The 16,409-nt window shown below is 41.4% G+C and overlaps 1 protein-coding gene and 1 non-coding gene across 2 annotated transcripts in view; one reads left to right on the forward strand and one right to left on the reverse strand.

Annotated features, from left to right (window-relative positions):
• LOC139546584 (endothelial zinc finger protein induced by tumor necrosis factor alpha-like) overlaps nt 1–13,651 on the forward strand; it is a 76,774-nt gene extending 63,123 nt beyond the window's left edge. The window contains exon 4 of the mRNA XM_071355143.1: nt 12,921–13,651. Coding sequence (XP_071211244.1) covers nt 12,921–13,531 — 611 coding nt within the window. The 3' untranslated portion in view covers nt 13,532–13,651. The remainder of the gene's footprint in view (nt 1–12,920) is intronic.
• On the reverse strand, nt 5,916–5,997 carry trnal-aag (transfer RNA leucine (anticodon AAG)). The gene has a single exon. It is a non-coding gene; the product is annotated as a tRNA-Leu (tRNA).
• Nucleotides 13,652–16,409: the final 2,758 nt, after the last annotated feature.

The raw sequence follows: 16,409 nt of genomic DNA on the forward strand, positions 1-16,409 counted from the left end.
AGAGTGCACAGTTATAAACTTGAAAATGAATTAATAAACCAATTGGGCACATTTGGGCAGTCTTGATACAAAATTTTGAACAGAAATGCAATGGTTCATTGAATCAGTCTAAGACTTTGCACATACACTGCTGCCATCTATTGGCCAAAATCTAAATTGTGCCTAACCTGGAATAGTACACTATGGCCTTTCTCTTGCATTTAAAAGATGATGCAAAAAAAATGAATTTTTTCTTTGTGTTATCTTTTACCAGATCTAATGAGTTATAGTCCCCTATATTAATTTCACATTTCCACAAACTTCAAAGTGTTTCCTTTCAAATGGTATGAAGAATATGCATATCCTTGCTTCAGATCCTGAGCTACCGGCAGTTAGATTTGGGTCATTTTTGGGAGGGGGGTTTGAAAAAAAGGGGGTCCGATCCTTATTAAGGACTGTGTTTCGTGTAGGCGTGACCCTGGTGTGACGTTTTGATAACCGTGTAAGTCTCTATGACACCTCCACTGTGGGGCTTTATTTCCTTTGTTACCATAGCGAGTTCTTAAATATGCAAAGTGAATTATTAATTGAGGCAGCCATAGGCTGCAGATGGAATAAGGACCGTATTGATTGTGTAATTGTGTGTAGGTTCAATCATTGTTCTAATGATTAAATTATGAGTCAAAGTGCCTTAAAAGACACGTAAAACGTAGCCTACCGATTGCAAGGTGCAGCCTGTGTCCAAAACATTAGAGTCTGGTCCAGTCATTCAATGTGATGGCTTTTAACCTTTTTTGTTATCGTGATTGTTATGCACACTGGCTGCTCCTCATTCAGGCTTCTGTTGACTAAAGCTTCTCTTAACCCTGTCAGGGCTTGGTTGCTTCTCACTCAGATTAAAGGTGACTAAAGTTGTATCTCTACCCTGTCAGTGCTTGGTTGTTCCTCACTCAGACTCAAAGCGTCTGTTGCTGTCCTCAACTGTCAGAGGCTTGGTTGTTCTACTATGATCTCCAGGAAGTAGTCTGTTGTATGCCTACATGTACGGGCCTTCGGTTGAAACTTCTCACTAGATCAAAGTGTACTGTCAAAGTGATGTATCCTACTGTAGGGCTTGGTTGTTCTACTAGATCAAAGGTCTGATGTATCCTACTGTAGGGCTTGGTTGTTCTACTAGATCAAAGGTCTGTTGTATCCTACTGTAGGGCTTGGTTGTTCTACTAGATCAAAGGTCTGATGTATTCTACTGTAGGGCTTGGTTGTTTTACTAGATCAAAGGTCTGATGTATCCTACTGTAGGGCTTGGTTGTTCTAGATCAAAGGTCTGTTGTATCCTACTGTAGGGCTTGGTTGTTCTACTAGATCAAAGGTCTGTTGTATCCTACTGTAGTGCTTGGTTGTTCTACTAGATCAAAGGTCTGTTGTGTCCTACTGTAGGGCTTGGTTGTTCTACTAGATCAAAGGTCTGTTGTATCCTACTGTAGGGCTTGGTTGTTCTACTAGATCAAAGGTCTGTTGTATCCTACTGTAGGGCTTGGTTGTTCTACTAGATCAAAGGTCTGTTGTATCCTACTGTAGGGCTTGGTTGTTCTACTAGATCAAAGGTCTGTTGTATCCTACTGTAGGGCTTAGTTGTTCTACAAGATTAAAGGTCTGTTGTATCCTACTGTAGGGCTTGGTTGTTCTGCTAGATTACAGGCCGGGGCAACTCCAGTCTCGAGGGCCTGAGTGGTGTCACACTTTTCCCCCCATCCCCAGCAAACACACCTGATCTAAGCTAATTGCATTTTTAACTGAAGATCATGATTAGTTGATTATTGGAGTCAGGTGTGTTAGCTGATTGGCTCAAATTCATTAAGAAGAAAATAAATTCCACCAAGGATCTTTTAACAAGGCACACCTGTTATTTGAAATGCATTCCAGGTGACTACCTCATGAAGCTGGTTGAGAGAAGGCTCGCGTCAAAAGCATTTCGCTACACTACAAGCATTTCACTACACTCGCAATAACATCTGTTAAGAGGCCTATGGGATATTCAATGAAGAGGTTAGGGTGGAAGATGGTAAATGTGATCTGCATAACATACCAATACCATTTGGCATACCTTTGTATGCCTCCTCGTCCTTTCTTGGGCACAGGGACAATGGTGATCTGCTTGAAACATGTAGGTATTACAGACTTGGTCAGGGAGGTGTTGAAAATGTCAGTGAAAACCCTTGCCAGGTGGTCCGCGCATGCGCTGAGTACACTTCCTGGTAATCCGTCTGGCCCCGCGGCCTTGTGAATGTTGACCTGTTTAAAGGTCTTGCTCACATCGGCTACGGAGAGCGTGATCACACAGTCGTCCGGAACACCTGGTGCTCTCATGCATGCTTCAGTGTTGCTTGCCTTGAAGTGAGCATTAAAGGCATTTAGCTCGTCTGGTAGGCTCATGTCATTGGGTAGCAGCTTGCAAGCCCTGCCCCATCCGACGAGCGTCAGAGCCGGTGTAGTAGGATTCAGTCTTAATCCTGTATTGACGCTTTGCCTGTTTGATGGTTCGTCTGAGGGAATAGCAGGATTTCTTATAAGCGTCCGGAATACTTGTCCCGCTCCTTGAAAGAGGCAGCTCTAACCTTTAGCTCGGTTCAGATGTTGCCTGTAATCCATGGCTTCTGGTTGGGATATGTACGCAAGGTCACTGCGGGGATTACTTTGTTGATGCACTTATTGATGAAGCCGGTGACTGAGGTGGTGTACTCCTCAATGCCATTAGATGAATCCCGGAACATATTCCAGTCTGGGCTAGCAAAACAGTCCTGTAGTGTAGCATCTGCGTCATCTGACCGCTTCCGTATTGAGCGAGTCACTGGTACTTCCTGCTTTAGTTTTTGCATGTAAGCAGGAATCAGGAGAATAGAATTATGGTCAGATTTGCCAAATGAAGGGCGAGGGAGAGCTTTGTATAGGTCTCTGTGTAGAGTATAGGTGGTCCAGAGTTCTTTTTCCTCTGGTTGCACATGTGACATGCTGGTAGATATTAGGTAAAACAGATTTAAGTTTGCCTGCATTAAAGTCACTGGCCACTAGGAGCACCACTTCTGAATGGGGGGCGGGGGTGCGTTGCTGAGGAATATTTCTGTCTGTAATAAAGCCCTTTTGTGGGGAAAAACTCATTCTGATTGGCTGGGCCTGGCTCCCCAGTGGGTGGGCCTATGCCCTCCCAAGCCCACCCATGGTTGCACCCCTGCCCAGTCAGGTGAAATCCATAGATTAGGGCCTAATACATTTATTTAAATTGACTGATTTCCTTCTATGAATTGTAAATCAGCACAATCTTTGAAATTGTTACATGTTGCGTTTATATTTTTGTTCAGTCTATATTGAAAGCAGGTGCTTCCACACAGGTGAGTCAATGTGCTACACGAGGTACCAGAATCTCACAGTATCCCTTTAAAGCCACAGTGCAAGATGTTTACCATCAAAGAGTGGGGCCACCAACAAAACATTAATAACAATGGATCAAATGCAGCCTATGACATTGATTGAAATACTGTAGTCCTCATTATCTATTATTATAGAGCTCTGCTCAGCCTAAAAACATGACATTATCTATTATTATAGAGCTCTGCTCAGCCTGTAACCATGACATTATCTATTATTATTGAGCTCTGCTCAGCCTGTAACCATGACATTATCTATTATTATAGAGCTCTGCTCAGCCTATAAACATGACATGATCTATTATTATAGAGCTCTGCTCAGCCTGTAAACATGACATTATCTATTATTATAGAGCTCTGCTCAGCCTGTAAACATGACATTATCTATTATTAAAGAGCTCTGTTCAGCCTAAAAACATGGCATTATCTATTATTATAGAGCTCTTTTCAGCCTATAAACATGACATTCCATGAGAGCAAGATTCTAGTTGGAATCTGATTTAGATTCAACCTCCTAGCAAGAGAATTGTGGAGGTTTTATTCAGGTCTCTGATTTTAAATAAAAACTCTGTCTTTGGCAGGAGAAAGACCAGACTCAGAGGAACCAGAGACGTCCAAACCAGCAAGAGGACACAACTGCTCCCACTGTGGAAAAGGTTTTAACCAGTTAGGGGACCTGAAACAACATGAGAGAACACATACAGGCGATAAACCTTTCCAATGCTCCCAGTGTGTTTTTCCTCTCGCAAAGATTGCGTACAGATGTAGGATCTTAGTTCTATCACTCTTCCTGTGCAGCAGTACATTCAAACTTGTAGTTTATTCACAGTTTAAAAAGGCTTCCAAAAGTTTGTAATTTCCACTTAAAATTTCAGACTTAATTTGCCCTAACGTAAAATGCATCAATCCCTACAAAAAAAGTGTAATGAATTATAATCAGCATAATAATTCACATTTCCTGTTGTTGCAGGATTTTTTTCCTGCTGTAGAACTCTGGCTCACGTTAATATTTTCCCCATGTGCACTGTATTTTAAATCAAATCAAATTGTATTTCTCACATACACCGAATGCAACAGGTGTAGACTTTACCCTGAAATGCTTACTAATGAGCCCTTTCCCAACAGGTGTAGACTTTACCCTGAAATGCTTACTAATGAGCCCTTTCCCAACAATGATGAATAAAAAAGAAAAAAAAGGAAATAGTAACGCAAAATAACAATAAGGAGGTTATATACAAGAAGTACCTGTACAGAGTCAATGTCCAGGGGTACGAGGTAGTTAAGGTAATATGTACAGGTAGGGGTAAAAGTAACTAGGCAGATGACAGACAATTTTTTATTTTATTTATCAGATATGTTTTATTTTAAAAAGACTAACATTCAAATCATTGTTGTGCAAATACAAACAAAACATGTTGTGGGCTAATGACAGGATGCCACTTCACACATGCAGCACAGAGGCCTTTTAATAAAATTGTCTTTATCAATAGGAGTGAAGGAAAACAGTTAATTGTCATGGAAACCAAAGAACGCATTTATTTAGTACAATCAAATAAACCTTGTAGTACACTGCAGCTATTCTGCAATTACTGCGTCCAAAATACCACAGTCGACTGCAGTTACTGCACTTTTACTGCAGTTTCAAAACGGCAATCTTTTTTTGTTTAAGGGAAGACGACATTTTGTACGTTATTTTCCACATAGCCTAGATTTTTTCAGGATAACGTCTTGATGTCGGCAAAAAATGAAAATGTGGCACTGACTCGCCCACGCATTGCTGAAGACTTTGAATTCGACTTTCCGAGGATGTCCATTTGCAACAGTCACGCGTATTTAAGCCTCCCCTGCTGAAAAATGTGTTGTTGTCATTTCAACAACAAAAACATGAATACAAATAAATGTGATGACGTTAGATCAACCTTGGAAAACTGATTGGATTTGCAAAAACCTTTAACATAAGGCATTTTTACCCAACTTAAATCCAATGACACGGTGAAATGTTTTGTTGATTTCATGTTGAATTCACTTTAGTTGACAATTTAACCAAATGTAAATCAAAACTCGACGTTGAAATGACGTCTGTACCCAGTGGGCTGGTTTGAATTAGCTGCAGATCAACATTCACCTTCGAGACATAAATCTACGACGAGGATCCATTAGTTTAGGAAATGGAGGCGAGTAGTGCGGACGAAATGGAGAAAAGGTTTGGTGAAGCAACAGCTGTAATGGAACAGTTCTGATGGATAAAGGGTTGGAGAATCAACAGCTGTGATGGAATGAGGGCAATATGGCTGTCAGTTCTGATGATAGAGATTTAAAAAAAATTAGCCTCGTATTTAACTAGGCAAATTAAGAACAATTCTTATTTACAATGACCGCAAACATGGGCCAATTGTGAGCCGCCCTATGGAACTTCCGAACACGGCCGTTTGTGATACAGCTTGGAATCGAACCAGGGTCTGTAGTGACGCGTCTAGCACTGAGATGCAACCTCTGCGCCACTCAAAAAACTACTGGCAGCGGCGGGATTCGAACCCGCGCCTCCGAAGAGACTGGAGCCTTAATCCAGCGCCTTAGACCGCTCGGCCACGCTACCGATGAACGTATTCACTTTCAATATGAGTGAAGATATTGACATCCATAAAAAACGGTTAATTCCGGCTTTTATAAACTCCACAGAGGGTAATAGTGTATATAGAAGAAATGTGGTAAAACCTTAATTTGAAATAATTTGTTATGACATTGTTTGACAGAATCCTCTTTGCGTCACCCAATTCAGACAGCAGATGGCCAAGTGAGTAATTCTTACGTGACGTATAATCTAGTGGACGGGATGCTAAGAAGAGCAACACGGCTACTTATTCATCCACCTCGATAGCTTGCTAGGCAACATAAAGCCAAAATATTGCAACTCTTTAGACCATTCTTGTGTATATTAGTCTCAGTGTTTTAAACACAATTATGTTAACGTATCAACTGCTTAATTGTAACGTTATTTGCATGTTAAATGTGTTAACTTGTTAAGATTGATACTGAGCCCGGCATGCTAATGCTAACCAGCTAATGCTAGCTAGCTAACTAATATCCCCGACCATGAGCTCACTAAGCTACTTCTCCCCTGCTAAAGAAGATGAGGTCTGCTGGACGCAGAAAGAAGCTCTGGGACTGAACATTGTCGTAAAAGAGGAGGTTATTACAGTGAAAGGAGAGGAAGAAGCTTTCAGAATGAAAAAGGAGGAAGAGGAGGCTATCACATTGAAAGAAGAGGAGGAGCATTTTGGAGTGGAGGGAGTAACGGCTGTCACAGTGGAAAAAGAGGAGGTAGAAGCTTTCAGAATGAAAAAGGAGGAAGAGGAGGCTATCACATTGAAAGAAGAGGAGGATGTTATAGTGAAAGAAGAGAATGGGCCTTTAGGAGTAGAAGAGGGGATACAGGCTGTCACCGTGGAAGAGGAGGTAGAAGCTTTCAGAATGAAAAAGGAGGAAGATGAGGCTGTTAGAGTGAAAGACGAACCGTTTTGGGAGGAAGACGAGGCTGTCTCAATAAAAGAGAAGGTAGAAGACGTTCTGGGAGTGAAAGAGGAGGAGACAGAAGATCTGATTAACACCAGTGAGTACTGTCTAAAAACAACTCTGCAGTTGTTGAATTAATTTGTGGTTTTAAAGGGGCATTCTACTGAAGTTCTACACTCGAATATGTTGTTCAGTACTGGAGGAATTGTTAAAGGGGCAATCTGCGATTGGTACATGCATTTTTTAAACTTTAAAATGATTTATACTTCATTGTCCATTTACATCTAAATGAATTTAGTTTAGTCAGCGGGTGAACATCTTTCCACACTGGGTGCTGTCTCCCAAGCTGGGCTCACTTTCTCAGAGGAAGAGAACATTTATAATTTTTCTGGATAGGCCAGAAAATGTGACACGTTACTCCCTATGTAAACGTGGGGTGTGAAACCTGCCAGTTGAAGTCAGCTCTGCTGAGAGAGTGGAAACAGCCACAAATGTCACCCGGAACCAGTCCACAACTTCACGTTTAAAAGCAGAGGAGAAGTCCAAGAAACTGATGACACATAAGAGAGAGTTGTAGCCATTGATTCTGGAAGAATATAACTTCTAAATGCCCAACGACCTTAGTTCAACAGTCATACCCCATCTGAACCCAATATATACTGAGTGTACAAAACAATAGGAACACCTGCTCAACTTTCATTTCCCATCAGAACCCAACAGCCTGTTTAACTCTGAGGGTGTATACTATGTAGTGGGATAGAGGAATTAGTGAGCTCACTTTGGTCAATTCTGAATTCAACTCACTGAATTCAACTCAAGATAACTGTGGAAGGTCTCTTACCTCTTAACCATGGAAGTTTATATGGCAACAAATCCTTCATCTCTAACCTGCTCCGGGGGAGGCTAGTTGAGGACCAATCAGGGGGCAGGCTAACCCAACTTTATCCTGACTCAAGTGTTGTGTCTGAGCTGTGAGTTGAGGACCAATCAAATCGAATTTCCCTACCATCTATGATTGCAATAAAAAGTTATACGTTTACCATCTGTTTTGATGTTCTCGTTCACACAGGAGAGAGATGTGACTATCCTGGATCCTCTGGGGAGCCTCAACAACATCCTGATGCTGACGAGGAAGAGGAGAGTCTCTCCAGATCAGAACACCAGATGATAGAGGTTGGTCTGGTCTAGCATACAGCTTGCTCTATCGGGGTCTGGGCTGGGTTTCTGTAAAGCACTTTATGACAACAGTGACATCAGCATCCATAATGATATGTGTCTGTGTCCCCTCTTCATGGTTACCAGGACAACGCTAGCCTGCCCCCTTCCACCTTTCCAGAGTCCACATGTCGTGCCTGTCCGGGTAGCACCTTACTGCTGGGTATGAAGAGGTTGTCTGTGCTGCTGGTGGACTGCAGGAAAACAACAGGGCTGAGTGGAACTGTGAGAGGCGGAGAAGAGAAGAAAGGATCAGATTTGACTCATCAAAGTAAGTGCTGTAGTTTATTTTGAACAAATAAAATAGATCTTCCCATTGGTATCTGTTCCCAATAGGGCTGTCCCTGACTAATACAAATCTTGGTCGATTAATTTTTTTAACGTGTATTTTTCCATATATAGACACCATTCTGCCTTCCTCATGTGAAATGCCAATTTATCTTACTATTTCTACTGATCTGCGTGCCAGTTATGGTTTTCATATGCACATTTGCATGGAACATTTTTATTTCATTTATAATAAACGTCTTCATATCTCAAAATCATTGTCATGTTGTTAATCAAAATTCACTCTAAATGATAATGATAAAAACCTAAAAAGTACCTTCTGTTTCCAGCTATGTAAAAATAACCTACAAAAAGCCAACAAATAAAAACATTGCAGCCTGCAGGTAGAAAATATCCTGATTTAAAAATATATAAAAATATCCTATAAATCACATTGACTATGCATGGCCTGTCTGCAACCAACTTGAAACATTGTATCAGCTATTAACATGGGTCTGGCCCGAAGCTTGTGCTAGCAAACTTAAACTTGTAAAATATTCTGGATCCTCAGTTTCCCCGCACCAGTGAGCTCAGGACCGACACAGCTGTAGGCTATTTGCGCAAGGGATAAGAAGCAGTGCTTGACTTGGGCAGGAGCTCACTGGAGCTGAGTAGCATTTACATTTACATTTAAGTCATTTAGCAGACGCTCTTATCCAGAGCGACTTACAAATTGGTGCATTCACCTTATGATATCCAGTGGAACAACCACTTTACAATAGTGCATCTAACTCTTTTACGGGGGGGGGGGGGGGGGGGGGTTAGAAGGATTACTTTATCCTATCCTAGGTATTCCTTAAAGAGGTGGGGTTTCAGGTGTCTCCGGAAGGTGTCCCTAGTAGCGACACCTCAAGTCTTCCTCTAATAGAATATCAGCTCAGAAGTATAGTGGAGCTCCTGCACCTAAATATAAACAGTACCAGCACCCAAAATGAGTACCGGAACCTATTTCAGTCCAAGTGAAGTTCGGCCTGTTTTATGACGTTTCCACTGGATCAGAGCATGACATTTTTCCCTTTCACGCTGAGTGGTTAATCGAAAGGGAGAGAGAGCTGGAAAGATTTTTCATATACATTGAGGAACTATTGTCATTCTCAATGGATGTAAAAACAGACTTTGTTTGCTTGCTGTTTTAGGTGAAGAAAACATTACATTGAGAAGCTCCACAGGTCAATAGTGGTGGTGCGTTAAGCCAATCAGAAATACTGTCAAATTGGCGTGAGAGAGGTGAATTGTGCGTCTGGGCGCTGCATAGTTAATCCGACGTCTGCATTGACCATGCAGCATTTACGGTGATACCTCTGCAGAAGTCAGGGCATTCATACTTGTTGCGCTCCGTGGAGCAGTGCAGAGCTGTTGTCAAGGAAGTTGTCAAGGAAGTGAGTTTGTTTTTGTACAGGATGTACTGCTGACACACTGTGGAAGCCATAGGAATTGCATCAGGGAGCTATTTTACAATATGACCTTTCTCTTGCATTTCTAACATGCTGACCAGACCGGACACGTCACGTGCGCGAGCGTCGCAAAATAAATTTAGAAATCCATGTTATTCTATTGTTGCACCCACACTGCTCGCGCGCGCCAACGAGCGTCTGCATTGCCAAGGGCTAAAATAGAAGTCGTTCCTATTTCTGATGCTGATCACGCTGCAAGTCCTGCCTCTCCCATCTCCTCATTGGTTTATAGAAGCAGGTACCCACGTGCCATCTCCTCATTGGTTATACCCACGTGGGTGATTGAAAGATGAAATGTTTTGCCGGTTGTCGTGGTAATATGAAAGTGTAGATGGATCACCATATACAGTGAGGGAAAAAAGTATTTGATCCCCTGCTGATTTTGTACGTTTGCCCACTGACAAAGAAATTATCAGTCTATAATTTTAATGGTAGGTTTATTTGAACAGTGAGAGACAGAATAACAACAAAAATATTAAGAAAAATGCATGTCAAAAATGTTATAAATTGATTTGCATTTTAATGAGGGAAATAAGTATTTGACCCCTTCTCAATCAAAAAGATTTCTGGCTCCCAGGTGTCTTTCATACAGGTAACGAACGGAGATTAGGAGCACACTCTTAAAGGGAGTGCTCCTAATCTCAGTTTCTTACCTGTATAAAAGATACCTGTCCACAGAAGCAATCAATCAATCAGATTCCAAACTCTCCACCATGGCCAAGACCAAAGAGCTCTCCAAGGATGTCAGGGACAAGATTGTAGACCTACACAAGGCTGGAATGGGCTACAAGACCACCGCCAAGCAGCTTGGTGAGAAGGTGACAACAGTTTCTGTGATTATTCGCAAATGGAAGAAACACAAAAGAACTGTCAATCTCCCTCAGCCTGGGGCTCCATGCAAGATCTCACCTCGTGGAGTTGCAATGATCATGAGAACGGTGAGGAATCAGCCCAGAACTACACAGGAGGATCTTGTCAATGATCTCAAGGCAGCTGGGACCATTGTCATCAAGAAAACAATTGGTAACACACTATGCCGTGAAGGACTGAAATCCTGCAGCGCCCGCAAGGTCCCCCTGCTCAAGAAAGCACATATACATGCCCGTCTGAAGTTTGCCAATGAACATCTGAATGATTCAGAGGACAACTGGGTGAACGTGTTGTGGTCAGATGAGACCAAAATGGAGTTCTTTGGCATCAACCCAACTTGCCGTGTTTGGAGGAGGAGGAATGCTGCCTATGACCCCAAGAAACCATCCCCACCGTCAAACATGGAGGTGGAAACATTATGCTTTGGGGGTGTTTTTCTGCTAAAGGGACAGGACAACTTCACCGCATCAAAGGGACGATGGACGGGGCCATGTACCGTCAAATCTTGGGTGAAAACCTCCTTCCCTCAGCCAGGGTATTGAAAATGGGTCGTGGATGGGTATTCCAGCATGACAATGACCCAAAACACACGGCCAAGGCAACAAAGGAGTGGCTCAAGAAGAAGCACATTAAGGTCCTGGAGTGGCCTAGCCAGTCTCCAGACCTTAATCCCATAGAAAATCTGTGGAGGGAGCTGAAGGTTCGAGTTGCCAAACGTCAGCCTCGAAACCTTAATGACTTGAAGAAGATCTGCAAAGAGGAGTGGGACAAAATCCCTCCTGAGATGTGTGCAAACCTGGTGGCCAACTACAAGAAACGTCTGACCTCTGTGATTGCCAACAAGGGTTTTGCCACCAAGTACTAAGTCATGTTTTGCAGAGGGGTCAAATACTTATTTCCCTCATTAAAATGCAAATCAATTCATAACATTTTTGACATGCGTTTTTCTGGATTTTTTTGTTGATATTCTGTCTCTCACTGTTCAAATAAACCTACCATTAAAATTATAGACTGATCATTTCTTTGTCAGTGGGCAAATGTACAAAATCAGCAGGGGATCAAATACTTTTTTCCCTCACTGTAAGTTCAAAGATTAAAAGCCTGGAAGGAGGAGAGATGACTCGAAACGATTCGGTTGGCCGTTTATGTGTGGATTAATTGTCGGAGTAGAGGACCTTGTGCATTTCAGGTAAAATAACAACTCAATGTTTATATCCCAGGACAAATTAGCTAGCAAGCTAACTAGCTAAATTGCCATACATGTTTAATGCTTTTCGACCTGTCCCCAAATTAATGTCATTGGCTCAGAGTTTGTTTTGATATTTTAACCTGCGTGTCGTGATCGCGTTTGGTGTGGGGGGACAAAATACATTTATGCACGATGGCGCACGCGCGCAGCCGGTTTGGGTTCCGTGTAAGAGGATGGTCTCCCCCCCTAAAAACAGTACAAACTTCAAAGTGTTTTCTTTCCAATGGTACCAATTATTTGCATATCCTGGTTTCAGGACCTGAGCTACAGTCAGTTTACTTTGGGCACGTCATTCAGGCAGGAAGTGGAGAAAAAAGGGGGCCTATCCCTAAGGGCATGTGTGAGCACACTCGTCCGGTTCACCTAGCTGAGTTAAAAGCAAAATAATATCAAAAATAATACATCAATATTCTATTTAAACTGTTTCTGTTTATTTACCAATTTTGATGTCATAATAGTGAATTTGGATTTCCTTCCAAAGTCTTAGTCAATAATTGAAACCAACTTAATTTAATCTGACATCCACATTCCGTCGATGCCCTGCTAACCCCATATCAGATGTGGATGTGGAGCTCAGTAAGGATGTTATAGAGCTAGATCAGATTTGGATAAATTCACTTACAACCCCTAAGAATTAGATCAGATTTGGATGTCATTTTGATCAATAAGGATGTCTAGCTGAAATAAGGAAGTCATAAATCTAGATCCGATTAGGATGTCATATAACAGCACAACAACTTGTAAAGTTCAATAGGATTTTTATTAGCCTACAGTTCTCTACAGCCACTCTGCTCTGAGGGATCTATATTAAACCTCATACAAAGACTTAATAGGAAGTTTCATCATGTGGACTTCGAACATGTCTGTCTAACTAAACACTGTCTTTGGCAGGAGAGAGATCAGACTCTCACGTTGACAGCGGTAAGAGTCCTTCAGGGGATCCAGACCCAGCGACGTCCAAACCAGCTGGACTACACCACTGCTCCCAGTGTGGAAAGAGTTTTAACCATTTAGGGAACCTGAAAACGCACGGGAGGACACATACAGGAGAGAAGCCGTACCACTGCTCCCTGTGTGGAAAGAGATTCACCCATTCAGGGAGCTTGAAAGCACATACGAAAATACACACAGGGGAGAAGCCTTATCACTGCTCTCAGTGCGGAAAGAGATTCATCCAGTTAGGGAACCTGGAATCACATGAAAGAACTCACACAGAAGTAAAGAGGCTTTTCCACTGTTCTCATTGTGAAAAGACTTTTAAGAATTTAGGGAACCTGAAAGTGCATGAGAAATGCCATACAGGGGGAAAACTTTTCCGCTGCTCCCAGTGTGGAATGATATTTACCCAGTTTAGGCACCTGACAGACCACGAGGTAACACACACAGGGAAGATGCCTTACCACTGCTCCCAGTGTGGAAAGACATATTTCACGTCACATGCACTTAGTCTTCATGAGAGAACACACACAGTGCTCCCGCCCTTGTCTCATATTTTTGACTGAAAATGTTGTTTATGCCACATTAAATCAAATTGTAGAAAGTATAACTCAACAACAACAACAACAAAAATGTTACACTCTGTTTCTTCTTGAAAAACCCATTAAAATGAAACATTAAAACAATATTATTTAACATTAAATTCCTATTACTACCAACTGAAATAAGAACTTCCAATAATATTTTTCCATTCAAGTTACAGAGCTCTACCAGGCGGTTGAGAAGTCAAGAGGGTCATACCTACAGTGCTTCTACACCTGCATTGCTTGCTGTTTGGGGTTTTAGGCTGGGTTTCTGTACAGCACTTCGAGATATTAGCTGATGTACGAAGGGCTTTATAAAATAAACTTGATTTGATTTACAGTGACACATTTAGAATGGCATTTTGCGTAGTATTTTTACTGATCTAGAAAATATCATATACATTACTTTAGGTATGCTTCAATGGCCTTTTTATACATAGTTAAGCATTGTTATATGAGGACCTGATCTCAAACTTGGAACAACGTATGGTAATATTCAGTTACATTTTAAATGTATGTGTTTTTTCCAGGTGGTGTATACAGTAGTAGTCACACAAAATGGCTTTCTTGAATTTCAAATGGTCAAGGTTCTTCCACCACGTTTCCCCCATCTTCAGACTACATTTTACGGTAATATATGACAAAGTACCATTTTTTAAATTACTATTACAGACTTAGTTTTATAGGCCTATAGTCTGAATATTGATGAATTGACGCCATGAGGCTGAAATGTGGATAAAACCACTTATGTTGCGTAGTAGTAGTTTATTTTCTTTCTCACAGTCATAGACTGAATTGAGGTAGGAGTAGCTGTAATAGCAGTAACTGTGGTAGTAGCAGTAGTAGTAGTAGTAGTAGTAGCAGTAACTGTAGTAGTAGTAGTAACTGTGGTAGTAGTAGTTTTTCCTTTCTTTCACAGTCATTGACTGAATTCTAGTAGTGGTAGCTGTAGTAGCAGTAACTGTGGTAGTAGTAGTAGTAGTAGTAGTAGCAGTAGTAGTAGTGGTAGTAGCAGTAGTAGTAGTAGTAGCAGCTCCTTTCTTTCTCAGTCATAGACTGAATTGTACACAAATCTACAATCATAACGTCAATCATATATAATTATCAAATAGTAACATCCTAAACTAGCAAAACACTTTTTAATACAAAACAAGGTTTTTTGGTTGGCAGCTTGAGAAAATACAGTCCACCTTTAGAGTTCTCAGGAAGGCATGTCTAAGGCTCTGGGCTCTGTGCTGGGTGCCATTTTAATCGATCCGGTTTTTAGTGAAGTACGGAACAGGAGAGTCTGATAGCGGCCTGTTTGGTGTCATGGAGACAGAGAGTGTTCAGTTTACTCTCTGGTTGGAGGGAGTCAGTCTGTAAACTGGGAGTTCTGATAGCGGGCTGTTTGTTGTCACGGAGAGAGAGAGTGTTCAGTTTACTCTCTGGTTGGAGGGAGCCAGTCTGTAAACTAGGAGTTTTTCGGGGATTTAACAAATGTCAGGCAGATCTGCTCCTGTTCTGACATGAGTGCTTCATGGTAGCTGGTGTACAGTTACAACCGGCCTAGAATGATTCTGCTGCAGGGCTCTCTTCTGGACACTCTCCAACTGAACGGTCAGGGTTTGAGTGAGGTCAGGATGTGATCATGGTATGCCAGGGTGACAGGCAGTGACAGCATACTCCAGAACTGGTCTTACACTGGTCTCTTGAATAATGTTTACATACTGCTTTACTCATCTCATATGTATATATTCTGTATTTTATTCCACTGTATTTTAGTCAATGCCACTCTGACATTACTCGTCCTGATATTTATATATTTCTTAATTACATTTTTTTAACTTTTAGATTTGTGTATATTGTTGTGAATTGTTAGATACTACTGTTTCGAGCTAGGAACACAAGCATTTCACTAGACCCGCGATAACATCTGCTACAAAATGTGTATGGACCAATAACATCTGCTACAAAATGTGTATGGACCAATAACATCTGCTACAAAATGTGTATGGACCAATAACATCTGCTTAAAATGTGTATGGACCAATAACATCTGCTACAAAATGTGTATGGACCAATAACATCTGCTTAAAATGTGTATGGACCAATAACATCTGCTACAAAATGTGTATGGACCAATAACATCTGCTACAAAATGTGTATGGACCAATAACATCTGCTACAAAATGTGTATGGACCAATAACATCTGCTAAAAATGTGTATGGACCAATAACATCTGCTTAAAATGTGTATGGACCAATAACATCTGCTAAAAAATTTGTATGTGACCAATAAAATGTGATTTGATACGTAGCCGATGTAGCTGCCCAGTAGGTCTGCTTTGGTTACAGGGACCCTGGTCATGACGTCAACCTGGCTGCTCCAGGCCAGGTCCTAATAGTATATGGAGTGGATCTGACTTCTTAGGAACACAACATGTTAGATATCACTGTTGGAGCCAGGAATACAAGACATGTTAGATATCACTGTTGGAGCCAGGAATACAAAGCATATTAGATATCACTGTTGGAGCCAGGAATACAAAACATGTTAGATATCACTGTTGGAGCTCGGAACACAAGACATGTTAGATATCACTGTTGGAGCTAGGAATACAAAACATGTTAGATATCACTGTTGGAGCCAGGAATACAAGACATGTTAGATATCACTGTTGGAGCTAGGAACACAAAGCATGTTAGATATCACTGTTGGAGCTATGAACACAAAGCATATTAGATATCACTGTTGGAGCCAGGAATACAAAACATGTTAGATATCACTGTTGGAGCCAGGAATACAAGACATGTTAGATATCACTGTTGGAGCCAGGAATACAAAACATGTTAGATATCACTGTTAGAGCCAGGAATA

This window comes from Salvelinus alpinus, chromosome 2 (assembly GCF_045679555.1).
Source record: "Salvelinus alpinus chromosome 2, SLU_Salpinus.1, whole genome shotgun sequence".
Taxonomy (NCBI): domain Eukaryota; kingdom Metazoa; phylum Chordata; class Actinopteri; order Salmoniformes; family Salmonidae; genus Salvelinus; species Salvelinus alpinus.